Source organism: Eleutherodactylus coqui, chromosome 12, assembly GCF_035609145.1.
Source record: "Eleutherodactylus coqui strain aEleCoq1 chromosome 12, aEleCoq1.hap1, whole genome shotgun sequence".
Taxonomy (NCBI): Eukaryota; Metazoa; Chordata; class Amphibia; order Anura; family Eleutherodactylidae; genus Eleutherodactylus; species Eleutherodactylus coqui.
This window is the reverse complement of record NC_089848.1, coordinates 16,756,386-16,772,703: the sequence shown is the minus strand read 5'-3', so window position 1 is coordinate 16,772,703 and position 16,318 is coordinate 16,756,386. Positions and strand designations below refer to the sequence as shown.

Sequence of the window (16,318 nt, the reverse complement as noted above, 5' to 3'; positions counted from 1 at the left end):
TACACAGCCTAACTGTCCTTTACTCTATATGTGTCTGAGGGAGGTTCGGTATTTGTGGGTTGAAATACACTAATAGTGGATTGTCTTACCTGTAAATAAATGATCAAATTGAGCAATTTTGAAGTTCAGAGTTGCTTTTATTTACATGCTTTGGTTATAAATGGGTAGAAAATCAAAGAAATATGGCAACTAGACTCTAATGGTAAACTTGCCACCCAAATCTAAGCATCAGTCAGCAACTAACTGACTCTGATCCTAAAGGAGTTATCCCACTAAAAACATTAATCACCTATGGACAGAATGATGGGACCACCAGGGATCACGAGAATGGGGCACCCCAAGTTCCCCTAGTGGATGGAGCAACAGTGCACATGCATGACTACTGCTGCATTCACTATCTATGGAGATATATGAGCGATCTGCTTAGCTATCTCCCTCAGTCCCATCAAAGTGAATGGAGCCGTGTTCACATATGCGCACCAGCGATCTATTCACTAAGGGGACTCCGCTCTCATGATTCCTGGTGGTCTCAGCAATCAGTTTCCAAACTATCATACATTTAGCATCTATCCCGTGGATAGGTAATAAATATGTTTGGTGAAATAACCCCTTTAAATTAGATGTTGCTTCAAAAGACCTATTGCGGGGATGAGCTGATAAATGGGGGTCTGGCTTCTAGCCTTAGCAATAAGCTTTCATCGCCATTGGAAGCTGCGGCGCACGTTTCCTCTGCAAGAGCTGTAATTTCCTTCTGCATCTTGCAGTGTTTACTTTGATACATTTTTTATGTACAAAATATCGAAAATGATGTGTTCTGCAATACTTCAATAACTGATACTTTCTGTTATGTTACTGGTGGCAAAAGTTCATAGGAAGTTGCACTTCACTTTCTGACATGTGTTTGGCAGGAGTCGGTCACCTGTAAAAGTTTATCTCTAGAGTGAATTCCTTTTTATTTGCTCTGACGTAGCGCAGTTGTTGCCATGGAGACCAAGGTAGAGCTGTAAAGCATTCCAACAGCACGAAGCTGCCACCGTTGTCGCCAGACGAACAATAGCCACAGCCTGAACGTCAGGACAGAACTCAGCTCTTCTTGTGTCCGTCCCTTGGAAATAAACCAGAATTTTTCAAGCACTGCAGCAAACGCCTCATCCAAATGTCTGCATACAGCAAAATGCTGGCCCGCGGTCAGCACTAACTAGCCTCCTCTAAGCAAAGCGCTCCTAATAACTGATCACATACAGCCAGCAAGAAACCGGGGAGAAAAAATGCTGGAATCTATCTGCGTAACTGGTGAGTACGAATACTGCTGCAGTGAGCCGCCCGTGACCGAAGGACGGCCGTCTTCAGTCGTGCGAAGACATTAAACTCTTCTGTTTAAGCATTTGTAGCCTTTTCTTCCCAATTAAGATTGTGTATATTTATCCAGAGCTTTCTCATCTGATGCAGTGCAGATAACATTGTGCTTGTTTATTATTACTTCCAATGCCAGCCGTCTTGTTCTCTTCTGTCGTGTTTTTAGTAACAAAGCAATAATTATTTTCATGCACCTATCAATCTACTCTAATTCAGTCAAATCTAGTGCAATCTAATCTACGTCAAATCTATCTTTCTATATAAATATTACCCATCTATGTGTTCCTTATATGTTGAACCAACCTTTGCTTTGTTTTTTAGTGATTGGCTAACTGACTGCATGATCTCAATTCTTCTCTATGTGTGTGGAAATTACAATATTAAAAGGGTTCTCCATGTTTTTAGAACTGATGACGACCCTTAGGGTAGGCCATTAATATTGGATAGGCGAGGGCCCAAGACTCGGCACCCCTGACAATCGGCTATTTGAAGGGACTATGGCGCTCTTGAGACCGTCGCAGCCTCTAGATTGTTTACATTGGGTATAACACCGGTTTGCACTGCATATGCCATAACTCACTGGAATGGGAGAAAGATGGGCGCTACAAAATGTAAAAAATAAACCCAATTAAAAAAACAACGAAGAGGCTTTAGCTGTAACATGAGCACCATGGGCCCTCCAAGTTGCTAAACTTCTTCGGTGCTGAAAGTTGAAACCCCCCTAATGTAACATTGCTGACCTATCTAAAAAAAAAAAAAGGCCGTCAATTTTTAAAGTATTGAAAAATCCTTTTTAAGACGCAAGAGATAACTGGTAGATTGCAGCTGCTTTTGCAGCTGTTAATGCATGATTATGTACATAAATGAGTTGAGCCTGTTTTAAAAGGACAAACCCAAACTTAAGGCTCATTTAGACACAACGATTATAGCTCAAAAACCGTCTTTTGAGCGATAATCGTTGTGTGTAACTGCACTGAAATCGTGCAGTTTTCGTTCAGCCGTCGCTCATCGTTGTCTTTCAGCATGCTAAAAGACAACAATGAGCCTTATCAGGGATTCACAGCGGGATACAGCTGATACTATTGTTTCCACTGTATCCCGCTCCCTGATGACAGGCTGGGTATGAAGAACGCAGCTGTCCAGCTCTGTTCTTCATACCCGGCATGGTGTGCCCAGCTGTTATATCAAGGCCAACCCGCTTGTCTTCTGCATCCTCCGCTGGGAGCACTCGGCTCTATGACAGTCGGGGGCTCCCAGTGGGAAACAGCTGTATGCAGAGAACAAGCGGCTCCCTGCTTGTCCTCTGCATCCTCCGCTGGGAGCGCAAGGTGATCGCTCAACGTTTAAGCGATCGGCTTGCGCTTAAATGACACAATGATTATTGCTCAAAAGGCATCTTTTGAGTGATAATCGTTGTACCTAAATGGGCCTTTAGACTCACAGAGCGCACCCGCACTATAACAACATGAGACTGAAATAGGGAGAAGTTACAATTTTACATACAACTCATTCCTTTTTCTAAAACATACCCAAGGCCTGCTGATTTTTATTTTTTTTTGGGGGGGGGGGGGTCATGCAGGGGAACTCATGCAGTCTCATTCGAGTACTGTTCTTTCAGTAATCCCTATTTTACAGTAAAGGGGTGCTTTGAGACAAAATCAGGATGCAGAGTATATTAAATGGTGTACTTTCTTCCTAATTTTTAGCCCTTTGTACACAATTTTCTCATGTTGTAAACCCCCTGTGAAAGATTATATTAGATTATTCAATGAATAGCGATTTCCTTAACCCCTTAAAGAAGGGGCCTTTCTTTTTTTTTTCAATTTTCGCCCCCCCCCCCCCTTTTTAAAAACTCATAACTCTTTTATTTAACCATCGACATAGCTGTATGAGGGCTTGATTTCTGTGGGATGAGTTGTATTTTTCAATGCTACTTTTGAATGTACTGAAAATGTTTTTGAAAATTCTAACTGGTGTGAAATAGAAAAAAATATGAAATTCCGCCATTTTTGGGTGCATCTTGTTTCTACGGTATACATACTGCAACAAAAATTACATGATAATTTTATTCTATGGGTGAGTACGATTACTACGATACCAAACTTATAAAGTTTTTATTTTTTGCTGTACTACTTTGATTTTTTTTCCAAAGATATTAGTTGTGCGACATCTTATTTTTTGCAGAATGTCCTGTACTTTCTATTGGTACCATCTTGGAGTAAATACGACTTTTTGATTGCCTTTTATTACATACTAGCTTACCCGTCGCGCATTGCTGCGAAGACAGACATACATACATACTTCGTTTTTATATATCTAGATGACGGCAGCAGCGACCACTGAGGTTTTGTAGGCCGCTGCTTCCCCCTTCCAGGCTGAATAAAATAGCCGTTGTGTGAGAATCGCTGGGGGGGAGACATTCTTACTGCTGGGAGAATTGCTGGGGTGGGGGGGGAGACATTCTTACTGCTGGGAGAATTGCTGGGGGGGGGGATGGGAGACATTCTGACTGCTGGGATAATCGCTGGGGGGGATGGGAGACATTCTGACTGCTGGGAGAATCGCTGGGGGGGGATCGGAGACATTCTGACTGCTGGGAGAATCGCTGGGGGGGATGGGAGACATTCTGACTGCTGGGAGAATCGCTGGCGGGGGAGCGGAGGCATGACTGCTGGGAGAATCGTTGGGGGGAGGGGGCATGGTGACTGCCAAGAAAATCTCTGTGGGGGAAGGGGGGCATGATGACTGCCAGGAGAACCGCTGGGGGGGAGCCATTATGACTGCTGGGGGAACCACTTGGGGGGAGGGGGGCATTATTATTGCTGGCGGACAGCTGGGGGTGGCATTGTGACTGCTGGTGGACCACTGGGGGGGGGGTATTATGACTGCTGGGGGAATCGCTGGGGGGGGGGAGCGGGCATTATTACTGCTGGGGGACCGCTGGGGTATGTCACTCTTATTACTAATGGGGGGAGTGTCACTATTATTACTGCTGTGGGATGTCACTATTATCGCTGGGGTGAAGGTGTCACTATTACCGCTGGGGTATGTGTACATGTGGCAGAAATGGGCAGGGCTCTTTCAGAATAGACTGGGTGCAGATTTTGACTGCTTTTTAGATGCGGAAATGCTGCAGAATTTTCCACAGAAATCTCCGCTGAGGACATTCTGCAGTATTTCCGCGTCCAAAAAGCAGTCAGAATCTGCACCTGGTCTATTCTGAAACAGCCTTGTCCTTTTTAGAACGACGGGGGTAAAATCATACGTTGTGATAAGCCCCGCCCCCTGACGTGTTGGCACTTTGCGATACATAAGTGGGTTTTGGGTTGTAGTTTGGGCACTCGGTCCCTAAAAGGTTCGCCATCACTGGCCTAGTACATGGTTGCCCACTTCCAACTCCAATGGAGACTGACTGTAAATGGCTGGCGTGCTCTAGTATTTATGGTTTCAAGCTGTACGTGTCATTCCATACAGTCTATCTATCTATCTATCTATCTATCTATCTATCTATCTATCTATCTATCTATCTATCTATCTATCTATCTATCTATCTATCTATCAGGGTTATTGCATACAGTCTATCTATCTATCTATCTATCTATCTATCTATCTATCTATCTATCTATCTATCTATCTATCTATCTATCTATCTATCTATCTATCTATCTATGACATCAGGAAATGAGAGAATTAGATTTTGTAGGCCGCTGCTTCCCACTTGCGGGCTGAATAAAATAGCCGTTGGGTGGAACATACAATTTATCCGGCTGCTGTGGCTTCTTAGGAAGATATCCTAGTACTTGTTTACCCACTTCCAACTCCAATGGTAATTGGCTGGCGTGCTCTAGTGGTTCCAAGCTGTACGTGTCATAATAGAGCCTTAATGACATCACAATGCAGCTTTATAGAACATGTTGGGGCATGTTCAAGGGCGTCCGATGTTGATGACATCAGTGATGACATCACAATAGCAGGTGGCTTACTTATTCGATCTACGTGGGGGGGGGCGTAACTTTCGACGACGCTCGCGAGCCATTTATCGTAGGATATTTGTACTATGCCTATAATCTTCCCAGGAGTGTACTTAACAACTTCCCAAAGTTTCATGGCGATCGGATGAATGGTGTAGTAGCGCATAAAGGACAAACAGACACGCACGCAGACACGCACGCACGCAGACAGACATACATTCAATTTTATATATATAGATTTTCTTGGAGACAGAGTGACCAAAAAAGCGCAGTTCTGCCGTTGTATTTTTTTTCTGATGACATTCAACGTGTGTGGTAAATATTGTGTTATTTTGATAGATCTGACTTTTATGGACGCATCGATACCAAATATGTATATGTTTTTTTGTTTCACTGAGCTTTTTAAAGTTAATTAACAATTTTTTTTAGCCCTAGAGGGGACAAGAACTAACGATAGTTTGATCGCTCCTGTAGTATGATGTAATGCCATAGTATTACATAATTCCGCAATCTGATAGGCAGTCTATCAAGCCATGCCTGATAAATTGCAACCGCATGGCAAGCCGCGATCTTATCGCGGGGTTCAGTGCGGGATCTCCGCACATTGGTCAGGCATTTAAAGGGTTAACAGCTGCGATGAGCAGCGCTGTTTATCGGAGCTATTGCGGGTGGGTGTTCGCTGTTAGAAACATCCGGCATCTGCACTGTATGGAGCAGGATCAGCCCACGATTCTCCTCCATACAAACCCTGAACCTGGAGGATGTAACTGTGCATCCTGTAGTATTAAGGCGTTAAAGGGATTTTCCACATTGCGTGCAATGGCCTCACAGCCACTCTGTCCTTCCTTTCTGCTACTCACCAAGACATGTGACTGCTACAGCCAACCACTGGCCACAGCAGTGACCTTCTATAGGCAATGATTGGCTGCAGCAGTCACATGTCCTCGTCAGCAGGAGACAGGAAGGACAAGGCAATTTTAAGTAATCGGAAAACTCCTTTAATAATAGAACGTTCTTAAGCTCCCTGGGGTTCTAATTGTCAAACTGTTCTCTGATGTCTCTAGTGTTCTGTGCTACTATTATACTGTATCACGGAGCACTTTACATGATTAGCTACTGTATAGTTTATTCTCTCCCTGTCAATGAATGAGTAGCCGATGAAAGATTCATTCACTGTACTACACAACTGAACCGAGTTTATACATCTGTCAGTACCTTCATTACCTACATTAGTCTTCATCAAGGTGTAATCTAATTCTCTGTAATATGATCGTTGCCTTCAGATTAATCTGCTGTCTAGTTGGTTCATTGACTTATAAGCATCGGCCCAAAGATATGTTACAACTTTCAGTAGTTGTAAGTTTTGTGGACATTATATCTGTAAAGTGCAGGTGGGATATATAGAATGGCGCAGCAGAAAGAGTTCATGGCCCAAAAATCAAAGCATGAAAAATGAGTTACAGTCTATCACTTCAAAGGAGAGTACTACACTTAAATGTTGCATACCCTATTATGGCAAAGTCTAAAACAATGAAGAATAAAGAACACGTGGGCCTGATGCCCATTCTAGTAGTCTTGGGTGTTAGTGTTGTATGTCTCCACCGGCAGTATGGATTGAGCTGCTGTGCTATAGATAACGCCCAGGTCACGTCCAAAAGCTTCCCATTGGCTCCTGCACACACACACACACACACACACACACACACACACACACACACACACACACCTCCTCGTGGGCATGCCCATGGAGACATGTTTCACTAGTAGCCTATATGTAATGTCTGCACCCTCCGGTTTGGGGGCTGACACCCCGATATTCCTAGCTGACGCAGGTGGTTTTTTACAAGAGGCCCTTCTCTCATGCCTCTCCGTCTGCCCGGCCGGCGGCTCTCCCTCCTCCTTATTCTGTCATCTGTAATTGATAACTCCCGACCAGCAGTGAGGATGCTTACCGGCCCACTGCTTACCGTCTGCTGAAGGGCAGGACGGACGGCAAGAAAATGCTGGTCTGAGTGAGCTCCGGGAGCTTGGGTCAAGAGGTGGGCGTGACTGTGCGGAAAAGATGTGTGTGCGGGAGCCAATGGCAAGCTTTTGGATGTGACCTAGCCATTACCTGTAGCTGAGGCAGGTCAACCCATACTTCTGGTGGAGACATACAGCACTAGTACCGTAGTCTTGTACGCAATGTAAACGCAGTGTAATTGAGTATGCACTGCCTTTGGAACACACCCATAGAAAATAATATGGCTGTACACGCATAATATGTAGCAAAATAGAACATGCTGCGTTCTTTATTACGCATGTAATATTTGCAAGAAATATATGCAAGTGTGAATGGAACAATGAAAATGTACTTTCATTGACGCCATTCATCACATATTATGCACACGTACACTACGCACGTAATAGGCAATACAAATACATTCGTGTGAGCACAACCTTAGTTTGTCCGATTTTCTTCCCAACTGCTTTCGCTTCTAACACCTGTCAGCCAGTGTCTACTTGCACACACCGCCTCTGACTTGTGCTCCGCTCTCAGTTCTGTGCGCTTGTCTTCTTTTTCTGTCCCTCCATGTTTTACATGCGGGATCACCTCTCTCTCCTTCACCGGCTGCCTACTCACAGACCCTATCTGGAATCTTTGTCATTGTACTTCGAACTTCATTCTTTGATCGCCGGAACACTTTTTCTCTGTCTATTGTTTTCTTGGCCTTTCTCACAGAATTCTTTTTCATTTTCCATTCTGCAATGGGTCTCTCGATATCTCAGTCATACAGAGAGCATTCTTTCTCAATTGCTTCCATGTCCTATAACCACAAGTCCTCTCCATCTGCACAGCGCCTGCTGTGCAGACCTTTACACGGGTTCTCTAGGTTCCTACAGTTCACAAGTTGCTGTTCACTTGACCTCTGCATTATCTGGGTCTCTGGCCGCCCCAAAGCATGGGGATACGGTCGCACATGTGGCTTTTGCCACTCTTACACTACTGGCCCTGCTAAACAGTCTATGCCATGGTCTTCCTTCTGTGGCGGAAGGCCTCTGCAACTTTAACTATTCACTGTGCTGCGCCACAACTCTATTCTGTAACTGCGCTACACTCTCACTTGAAATGGCAACTACCAGCATTTGCATACTGCCCCCTCCTGCCAGCACATGTCACTGCTGATGTGCTAATTACATTACCAGGGAAGGGAAGAACTTTCCCTAATTGTCTCTTATCTTCTAGGCTAGTGATACGCTAGCTGCGTCATTATCCGCATCATTGAGAAAGCAAGGCCAACCACCGAGCACTATGTGTACCTGTCTGTCCCTCTCCCCCAATCGTGCCATCATGGGGTGGGCTTGTTGACAGACATAGCCAGAATAGTAGAGTCTCTCATATCATCAGTAAAGGAGGAACGTCGCTCCTCAACCACCTTATATATCCATTGTCAAGTGGGTGGCAAAGTGTTGCTATTGGCCTCTTAGATTAAATCCCAGAAAAATGTAGGTGTTGTAGCATTTAAAATGGCCAAAAACACTTTAACTAGTTGTTGATCATATGAGCTGATAGCTATCTAAAGTATAAACATGCATTCTTGAATTGGCGTGTGTTCTCAGTGGGGAGAGGAAGCAAACCGTTGTTGGGCTGCTTTGACAGACGCTTATCTGCCTTGAGAGCAAAGGATTGCATATGTTGGAATCCTTCTTTCCCCCCGCATCTGCCATCGAAGAAGAGTCAGTACACCAACGTGCATATTAGATGATCAACTGTTCCCACCATAATCATCAGGTTCTGCCAACATTTATCTAATGTGTATGGCCACCTTAAGAGATGGAGAAAGTAGATCAGTCATGGAGAAAACAATCTTTATATTGGGACATCTAACAAATGCCATAATGCAGGGCTGGCAGTTCTCTTTGCCAAAGTATGTTTAAGTCTGACATCAATTTTGTGGGAAATTCTACAGAATTCCAAGGTAGGCTTGGATTATGGGACAACAGTAAATTGGGGTGTTACTATAATCGCCATTTGTAAAAAGTCCAACAGGATTTTATAACAGTTTTACAGTGTTTAATTATGATGTCATGTCCCATGTGGACTAAGGGATTCTGTTATCGGGTTTATGCTGCCCCCACTACAGGCAGCATCAACCCAGGATAGGGATGTCTGTTCTCCCTATGGGTGTTTTATGCTGTCACTATGGTGGGTTATGTCGGCCTCTTCCTGCCCCATTTGTGTCTAGAGAGAGCTTAGTCTTCATGCAGCAGGCTGGGCAAGGGGGCAGGACTTTCCCCGGGACTAAAAGTTTGGCTCCAAGTCAACCTTCAAAGTCTATTTAATAATAAACACCGCTGAATTTCAGAATTAAACACCCATTGGGGCATCACTGTCTCTGGTTCATGTTGACCACAATTCGTGCTGCATGAACCTGATGACAGAATCCCTTTAAACATTAACACGAAGTAACATAAAGCACCAGCCCCGAAGGCTCCCAATTACAGATATGTTTACCCTTTCAGTAACAATCACAGGTCTACCATGGGTCTAAAAGTGACAGCAAGAGGACATTTTTTTTGTCTTCCCCTGGATCAACATTGGGGGGTAATAGACTGAACTGGATGGACATGTGTCTTTTTCCGGCTTTAGATACTATCTTACTTCCTAATACAGCCATTCATTTGGCCTCAGTATGTGTGCTTCACGCACTTGATATGTCCTGGATGGGTCAAATGTTTGGGCATGTGCAGTTACACTTGAGAGCCAGACACATGAACCGGAAGCCAGAGATACTCCTGTCATTCTTTTTAAGTAGAAAAAATGACTGGGTACTTGGTTTAATTGTGACAATAATAATATGTACCCCACAGAGAAAGCCATTTACATCAAATGCATGTTGGGGAGGTTAATAGCATGGTCAAACTCTCACTCCACTTTGCCTTTATGGTTAATTTCTTTAATGTGTCACTAAGATACCTCTACATGTGGAGATCAACGCCCGAATAATAAGTAGAAATAGTAAATTCAGGTGATGTCCCATGTACACCACCGAGAGGGCAGTGAGCGAGGAACCGCTCGCTTGCCAGAGTCGCATGGTTTTTACTTTACCTAAAAAGTGACTATTGGCCCGAGTAAACAGTTAGTCGTTCATCTATGCACAACTGCTTGTTTGCGGTAAATGAAGGCGGGCGGCTGTTGGTTATCTGCGATCCGCTCCGCCTCCATTCTCTGAATATCATTCCTGTATGAAAACACAAGAGTGATAGTTGGTAGAATGTCTGTCGGATGATTATAGTTCCATGTAAAGTAGCCTTTTTTGATGATTGATAAAACCTTATTCTACATTACCCTGAGAATGGCGTTTCCTTGTGAATAGTGGCTGTATTTTACTACTTATACCACTCTTGTAGTTGTATTCTATATTTGGCTTGTTTTCCACTTTGGGGGTATTTGGAAAACTGTCTTGAAAATCGCATTCTTAACAAATGCTCAATATAAGTGTTAGTTCTCAGTTTTTTGTCTTAATTGTTTGTGCCATAGTAAATATATATATTTTTGCACCTTCAATGGGGTCGGCTTGTTGTGTAAATCAAATTTTATAAATTCTCAAGAAATTCAGTTAAATTCCAGGTTGTAATGCAACAAAACACCAAGGGGGTGAATACTTCTGTAAGGCTCTGTGTCTTGCTTTTTTCCATATGCTCCCATTTTGACATGGCATAAGGGGCGTACCTGAAGGTTGAGGGGCCTGGGTGCAAAAGTTCAGCTCGGGCCCCCTCTGGACCCTTTTTCCCCCTCTCCCCGTACCTATGCCTGAGGGCCAATGTCTACGTGCGGATTGTATTTATAAAATCTGCACGTGGCACCCGCACGGGAGATCCGTGCGTCTCGCGGCCCAAAGGGATGCATTAGCATTCGTAGGGCAGCTAAAAGCATGCAGATGGGATTCCTTCCCGGTGTGCCGGTCACACGCACAGGAAGAAATCGCAGCATGCTCCATTTTCCTGTGGATGTGCCGCACGGACGGCTCCCACGGCTTCCATTGAAGTCTATGGAAGCCGTTCGTATTCGCGGCACAGCTGCAGCTGTATTTGTGCTGTGCCGCGGATACGTGGGAGAGCAGGAGATTTTTTTTTAAATTGGTGCACATGCACGCAGCACGCTGAGCACGTCTGCCGACCGGAAGAGAGAAGTTCCAGCCTGTACAGAGGACAGCCCTGCAGCGTCCAGAGAGGTGAGTACAATGTATTTTCCCTCTCCATGTCCGTGGACATGCACGGATTTCACTGCAGGATTCAGCAGTGAAATCTGTGCGTTCAAGTGGGCATGAGGCCTAAGAGATGGATGGATAGATACATAGATATGAGGTAGATAGATCTGAGATAGAGAGAGAGATAGAGAGATAGACAGAGAGATAGATATGTGATAGATATGAGACCAGGCATGATAGATAGACAGACACATAGAAAGACATACAGACAAGCAGATGGATAGATAGATACATAGATATGAGAGAGATTCAGAGACAGATAGATAGATAGATATGTGATAGATAGCTATGATAGAGATAGATTGATATGAGATAGATAGATATGATAGAGATAGATAGATTGATATGAGATAGGATAGGCGATAGATAGATAGATAGATATGAGACCAGGCATGATAGATAGACAAACACATAGAAAGCCATACAGACAAGCAGATGGATAGATAGATACCCCGGTGCCCGGACTACTTCTCTGGTAAGGGGTGCAGCTGTACAGTGTCAGCAGGAGGGATGCAGCAGGGAGATGACATCATCGCTGCTCCACTCGATGCCGTGCTGTTCTGTGCCTGTGCCGTGTGTCTGTGTTTCTGTCCTCTCTGCTCCTTCCCCCATACCCCCTCCTCTTCCCGTCCTATCTCCGAGTCCTTCCTTCCTCCCCTCTCCTACTCTCCTATCTGGCTCGTACTGTCAGCCAGACCACACTAAGCACGTGGCCACCGACAGTGTGAAGTGAAAGTTCAACTGTATATGGCGAAGGGCGGCCTCTGGGCCCCCTCAAGCGCAGGGGCCGGGTCGCTGCTGCGACCCCGGCGACCCCTGTCAGTACACCTATGCCTGGCATGCAGGTTAGTGATTGTTGTTACGATTTTGTTGATGTATCCTTTATTACAGTCTACAAGTACCAATCTCCAAGCTTACAATTTAGCAGCCAAGATCGCAAGGGGTGTTCCTGCAGGTGGTGGAGTAGTTAGAAGTATCTCCACTCTTCCGTCCGCACCTAGACACATCTAGTGTACAGTTGTTGAACTTCATTTACTCCTCTCATCCTTTCTACAGTGAAATAAAAACTGGTCTATAAAGTATTTTATTTTTTATATTCACTTATTAATATAAATGTTATGTTTATATTTATTGTAGAAACACTCCATTGGCCAAAAAAGGAACTATCACGAAAATCTGTTCTACATGTGGAAAAAGTATGCAGTCCGGACATTACAAAAAACCCCCAAGGGCAGTCTATGAGTGTTTTGCGAGACACATTTACCACTGGAACAAGCAGCTATAACGTTCTGCTTCAGAGCAAAGAAGAAAAGAAGCAGCAGTCTCAAAAAGAACCATTTGTGGCACAAAACAAAAAACGCAGGAAAGGGGGCAAACTGTCTGGTACGCTACGCAGCAAAGATCACCATAGAACTCGCACTTCCTCCCAGAACAACTCTTGGATGTGTACCAGAAGGAACATGTCTGCTCTTAACTCCAGGAGTAGAGCAACCAGCGCCAAGTATCAGCAAGGCATCTCTGTGGCTGGAAACGGCATAGGATTCTCACCGAGGCCTAAAGTCAAATCCAGGAGGAAGCATTATTTTTCCAGCCTTACAAGTGGAAAGGAGTCTAATGTTTCAAAGACAAGGGAAGACGTCCCTGGGAAGAAATGTTGTATTTTAAATGCTATAAAGCCTTTAAATATTGAAAAAGAGAGAATCAAATTTTTTAAATCTGCATTTCTATACGATCCTCAGTTTGAATATGCCAATCCTGCACTGCCAAATGTCTTAGCAAGGCACAGCCACGCCTCAGATAAGTTTCTCAAACAGGTATTGGTGTAACTGTTTTATGATTTATGCAGATTTAGTAAGATTTTCATTGCTTTGTTTGGCCTCTTCCACACCTCCGTTAGGCCACTATTATATGCCCGAGAAAATCGTGCGGGATTTGTCCGTTGCGAGACGCACAAATCTCAAATGATTATGAATCCCATTCCTTTGAGTTATTTTTTTCTTTTTCACTCATCACGATGCATGGAAAAATCCCGGCATGTCCTATATTTGAGCGATTCCTCAGAACGCCTCTCCCATTGTTTTTAAATGGGTCCAGAAAACATATCATACGGCGTGCAAAGTGTATGCGAGTGCGATGCGAGGTTTACCATTTTTAAAACAATGGGAAACACTTGTCAATCCTCTTTGCCGGGGATGGTTACTTTACCTGAAGTGATGGGAGACATTTTTAAAGAAAAACATCTTGTATCTGCGGGTAAATTGCATGTTCCCAAGCGCGATATCGGGCCAAGTTTCAGGGCCTAATATTTCACTTGTCCGTGTGAAATTAGTCTTGGGTTGTCTGTTTGGCTGGATACAAACAGTGCCCGTGGACCCCAGGTTCTGTAGGGCTTCTGGCATACAGCCTGGCACTTTGCCAAAGTGCAGCCTACACCACTATTTTGTTTGTTTTGTTTATATACCCCATTTTCTCAAAATGAAGCCTCCAACGCAGATGTGAACATATCATAAAAATCATTGCAGCGAGGGTCCACAGAAACAAAGGGGCTCTTGTAGAGATGAGCGAGTATGCTCGGTAAGGTCAATTACTCAAGCAAGCCTCGCTCATCTCGGCTAACTGCCTTCTCCTCCGAGCGTACTGGGAGGGGTGGCGGTTGGGGGGGGGGCAGAGAGATCTCTCACTCTTCGCTCTTCCCCCCCGAGCACGCTCGGAGGAGAAGGCAGTTGCTCGCTCATCTCTAGTCTCTTGTGAATGGTGGTAAAATTTTGGCATTCCCACTTGTACAAGAGCACAATGTTTCTCTATGTGAAAAATAAAAGTTGCCACTGCTAACTTTGAACAAAGTTTATCAAGGTGGAAATGTGCTGACTGTTAATGACGACATTTGTGATGTTTACAAGAAAATAGTCTCAGGACTCTTTGAGAGGGGATCAGAGAAAATCCCTTTTAAGGCCTTAGTCACACGGGCGTTTTTTCATGCGATTTGCGGATCGTATGACGGATGCGCATCCGCAAATCGCGTGACCGGTGCGCGCAAGTCGCCCGAAAATCTGCTCCTAGCCGCGTTTCATTAGAAACGGGCCGGAGCTGTCCAGCGCATTGCATTCAATGGAGACGGCAATAGAGCCGGCTCCATTTAAAGCAATGCGCTGTGGGCGAGCCCGGGATGAATTGTTGGGAAGGGCTTAAATATATAAGCCCTTCCCTGCAATTCATCCTAAAATGTGTAAAAATAAAAAAATATATATATACTCACCTTCTCCCGGCAGCCGGAGCTCCGCGCGGCCGTCCTGCAGTGGGTGTGAAGGGAGTGTGAGTGAGACCTGCCCCTGATTAGCTCAGCGCTGAGAGGCAGCAGTCACTCACCCATTCATGAATTCATGAATGGGTGTGTGAGTGAAAGATGCCTCTGATTGGTCAGGGCTGTGACCAATCAGAGGCAGATCATTCAGCAGGCGGGGATTTTAAAGCCCCGCCGGCTAAATAGTGCCGAGAAGCAGTTCAGGAGAACTGACAGCGGCCGCGGCTGGACTCCGGCTGCAGCGGAAAGGTGAGTATACAATTTTTTTTTATTTTAACACATTTTAGGATGAATTGCAGGGAAGGGCTTATATATTTAAGCCCTTCCCGACAATTCACCCCGCGCACGCCGGCAGCCCATTGCTTTCAATGGAGCGGCTGTATTGCCGGCTCCATTGAATTCAATGGGCAAACATCGTTCTTCTCTGTCACAGCTGTTACAGCTGTGGCAGAGAAGAATGATTTGTCTTCTATATGTTCTCAATGGGGTCGGCGCTGCTGCCGCCGGCCCCATTGAGCGCATATAGAGAAGAGAACAGGAATCGCAGATCGCAGATAGGTGCGATCTGCGATTTCTGTTCTATAATTTATCGGACGAGCGCATAAAAAGCGCTCATGTGTCCGATACCATTGCAAAGCAATGGTTTTATAAAATCGCCGGACGCATGCGCATGCGCAAATCGCGGCTAAAAACGCCCGTCTGACTAAGGCCTCAGATTGTGGCCTGGCACATACATAATATTATTGGAAATAGTTTTGTTTGACCAGACATGAAAGGAAGTATTGCATGAACTGTTCAAGCTGGCTGGGAGGTTCCCGAGTGGGTGACTGCCCTCTGTGATGTCCATATACCCTAATAACCTTTAAGGCCTTATTCACATGAGCATATTTGATTTAGATTGATTTCCATACATGTGTGACATCTACATGCATTGTGTGTGTCTGCTTTTAATGTCCATGTGTCCATCCATCCATAAAATACTAGTTCAATATAACTTTTTAGAGATCCCTGCATTATTTCTCCTGGAAACCTATGGATAAACTGACAACTAGGCGTGACCATTCCTGTTGTTAATACAATGTGTTATTACACAATCTGACACTGACTGTCTAGTCTGACTATACAGCAACACATCCCTGTGTGTAGAGAAATGGTAACACAGGTATCAATTTATTTGTAGATTTCCAGGAGGAATAAATGAATTTACTCATATGCTGCTGCTTACTTCTTCTGATGAATTTTAAGAAAAGATTCTCCAAAATTGTGATCTGCATTAATTTATGATACACGTTTGTCATTTCATTCTCCTGCAATAGCAATAATAACAATAGAAGAATAAGGTACTGTATATAGTACCAGTCATTTATTATAGACCTGGTATAGTAAAAGTAATAGATATTACAGGTGTTTAATGAACTACAGCACGTGTGTCAAACTCA

The 16,318-nt window shown here is 44.3% G+C and overlaps 1 protein-coding gene across 1 annotated transcript in view; it reads left to right on the top strand.

The window, feature by feature from the left end:
• Nucleotides 1-1,029: 1,029 nt before the first annotated feature.
• Nucleotides 1,030-16,318, top strand: part of MATCAP2 (microtubule associated tyrosine carboxypeptidase 2) — a 29,002-nt gene continuing 13,713 nt past the window's right edge. Inside the window, exons 1-2 of the mRNA XM_066585002.1 lie at nt 1,030-1,293; nt 12,716-13,392. Of these exons, the coding sequence (XP_066441099.1) occupies nt 1,269-1,293; nt 12,716-13,392 (702 nt within the window). The 5' untranslated portion in view covers nt 1,030-1,268. The remainder of the gene's footprint in view (nt 1,294-12,715; nt 13,393-16,318) is intronic.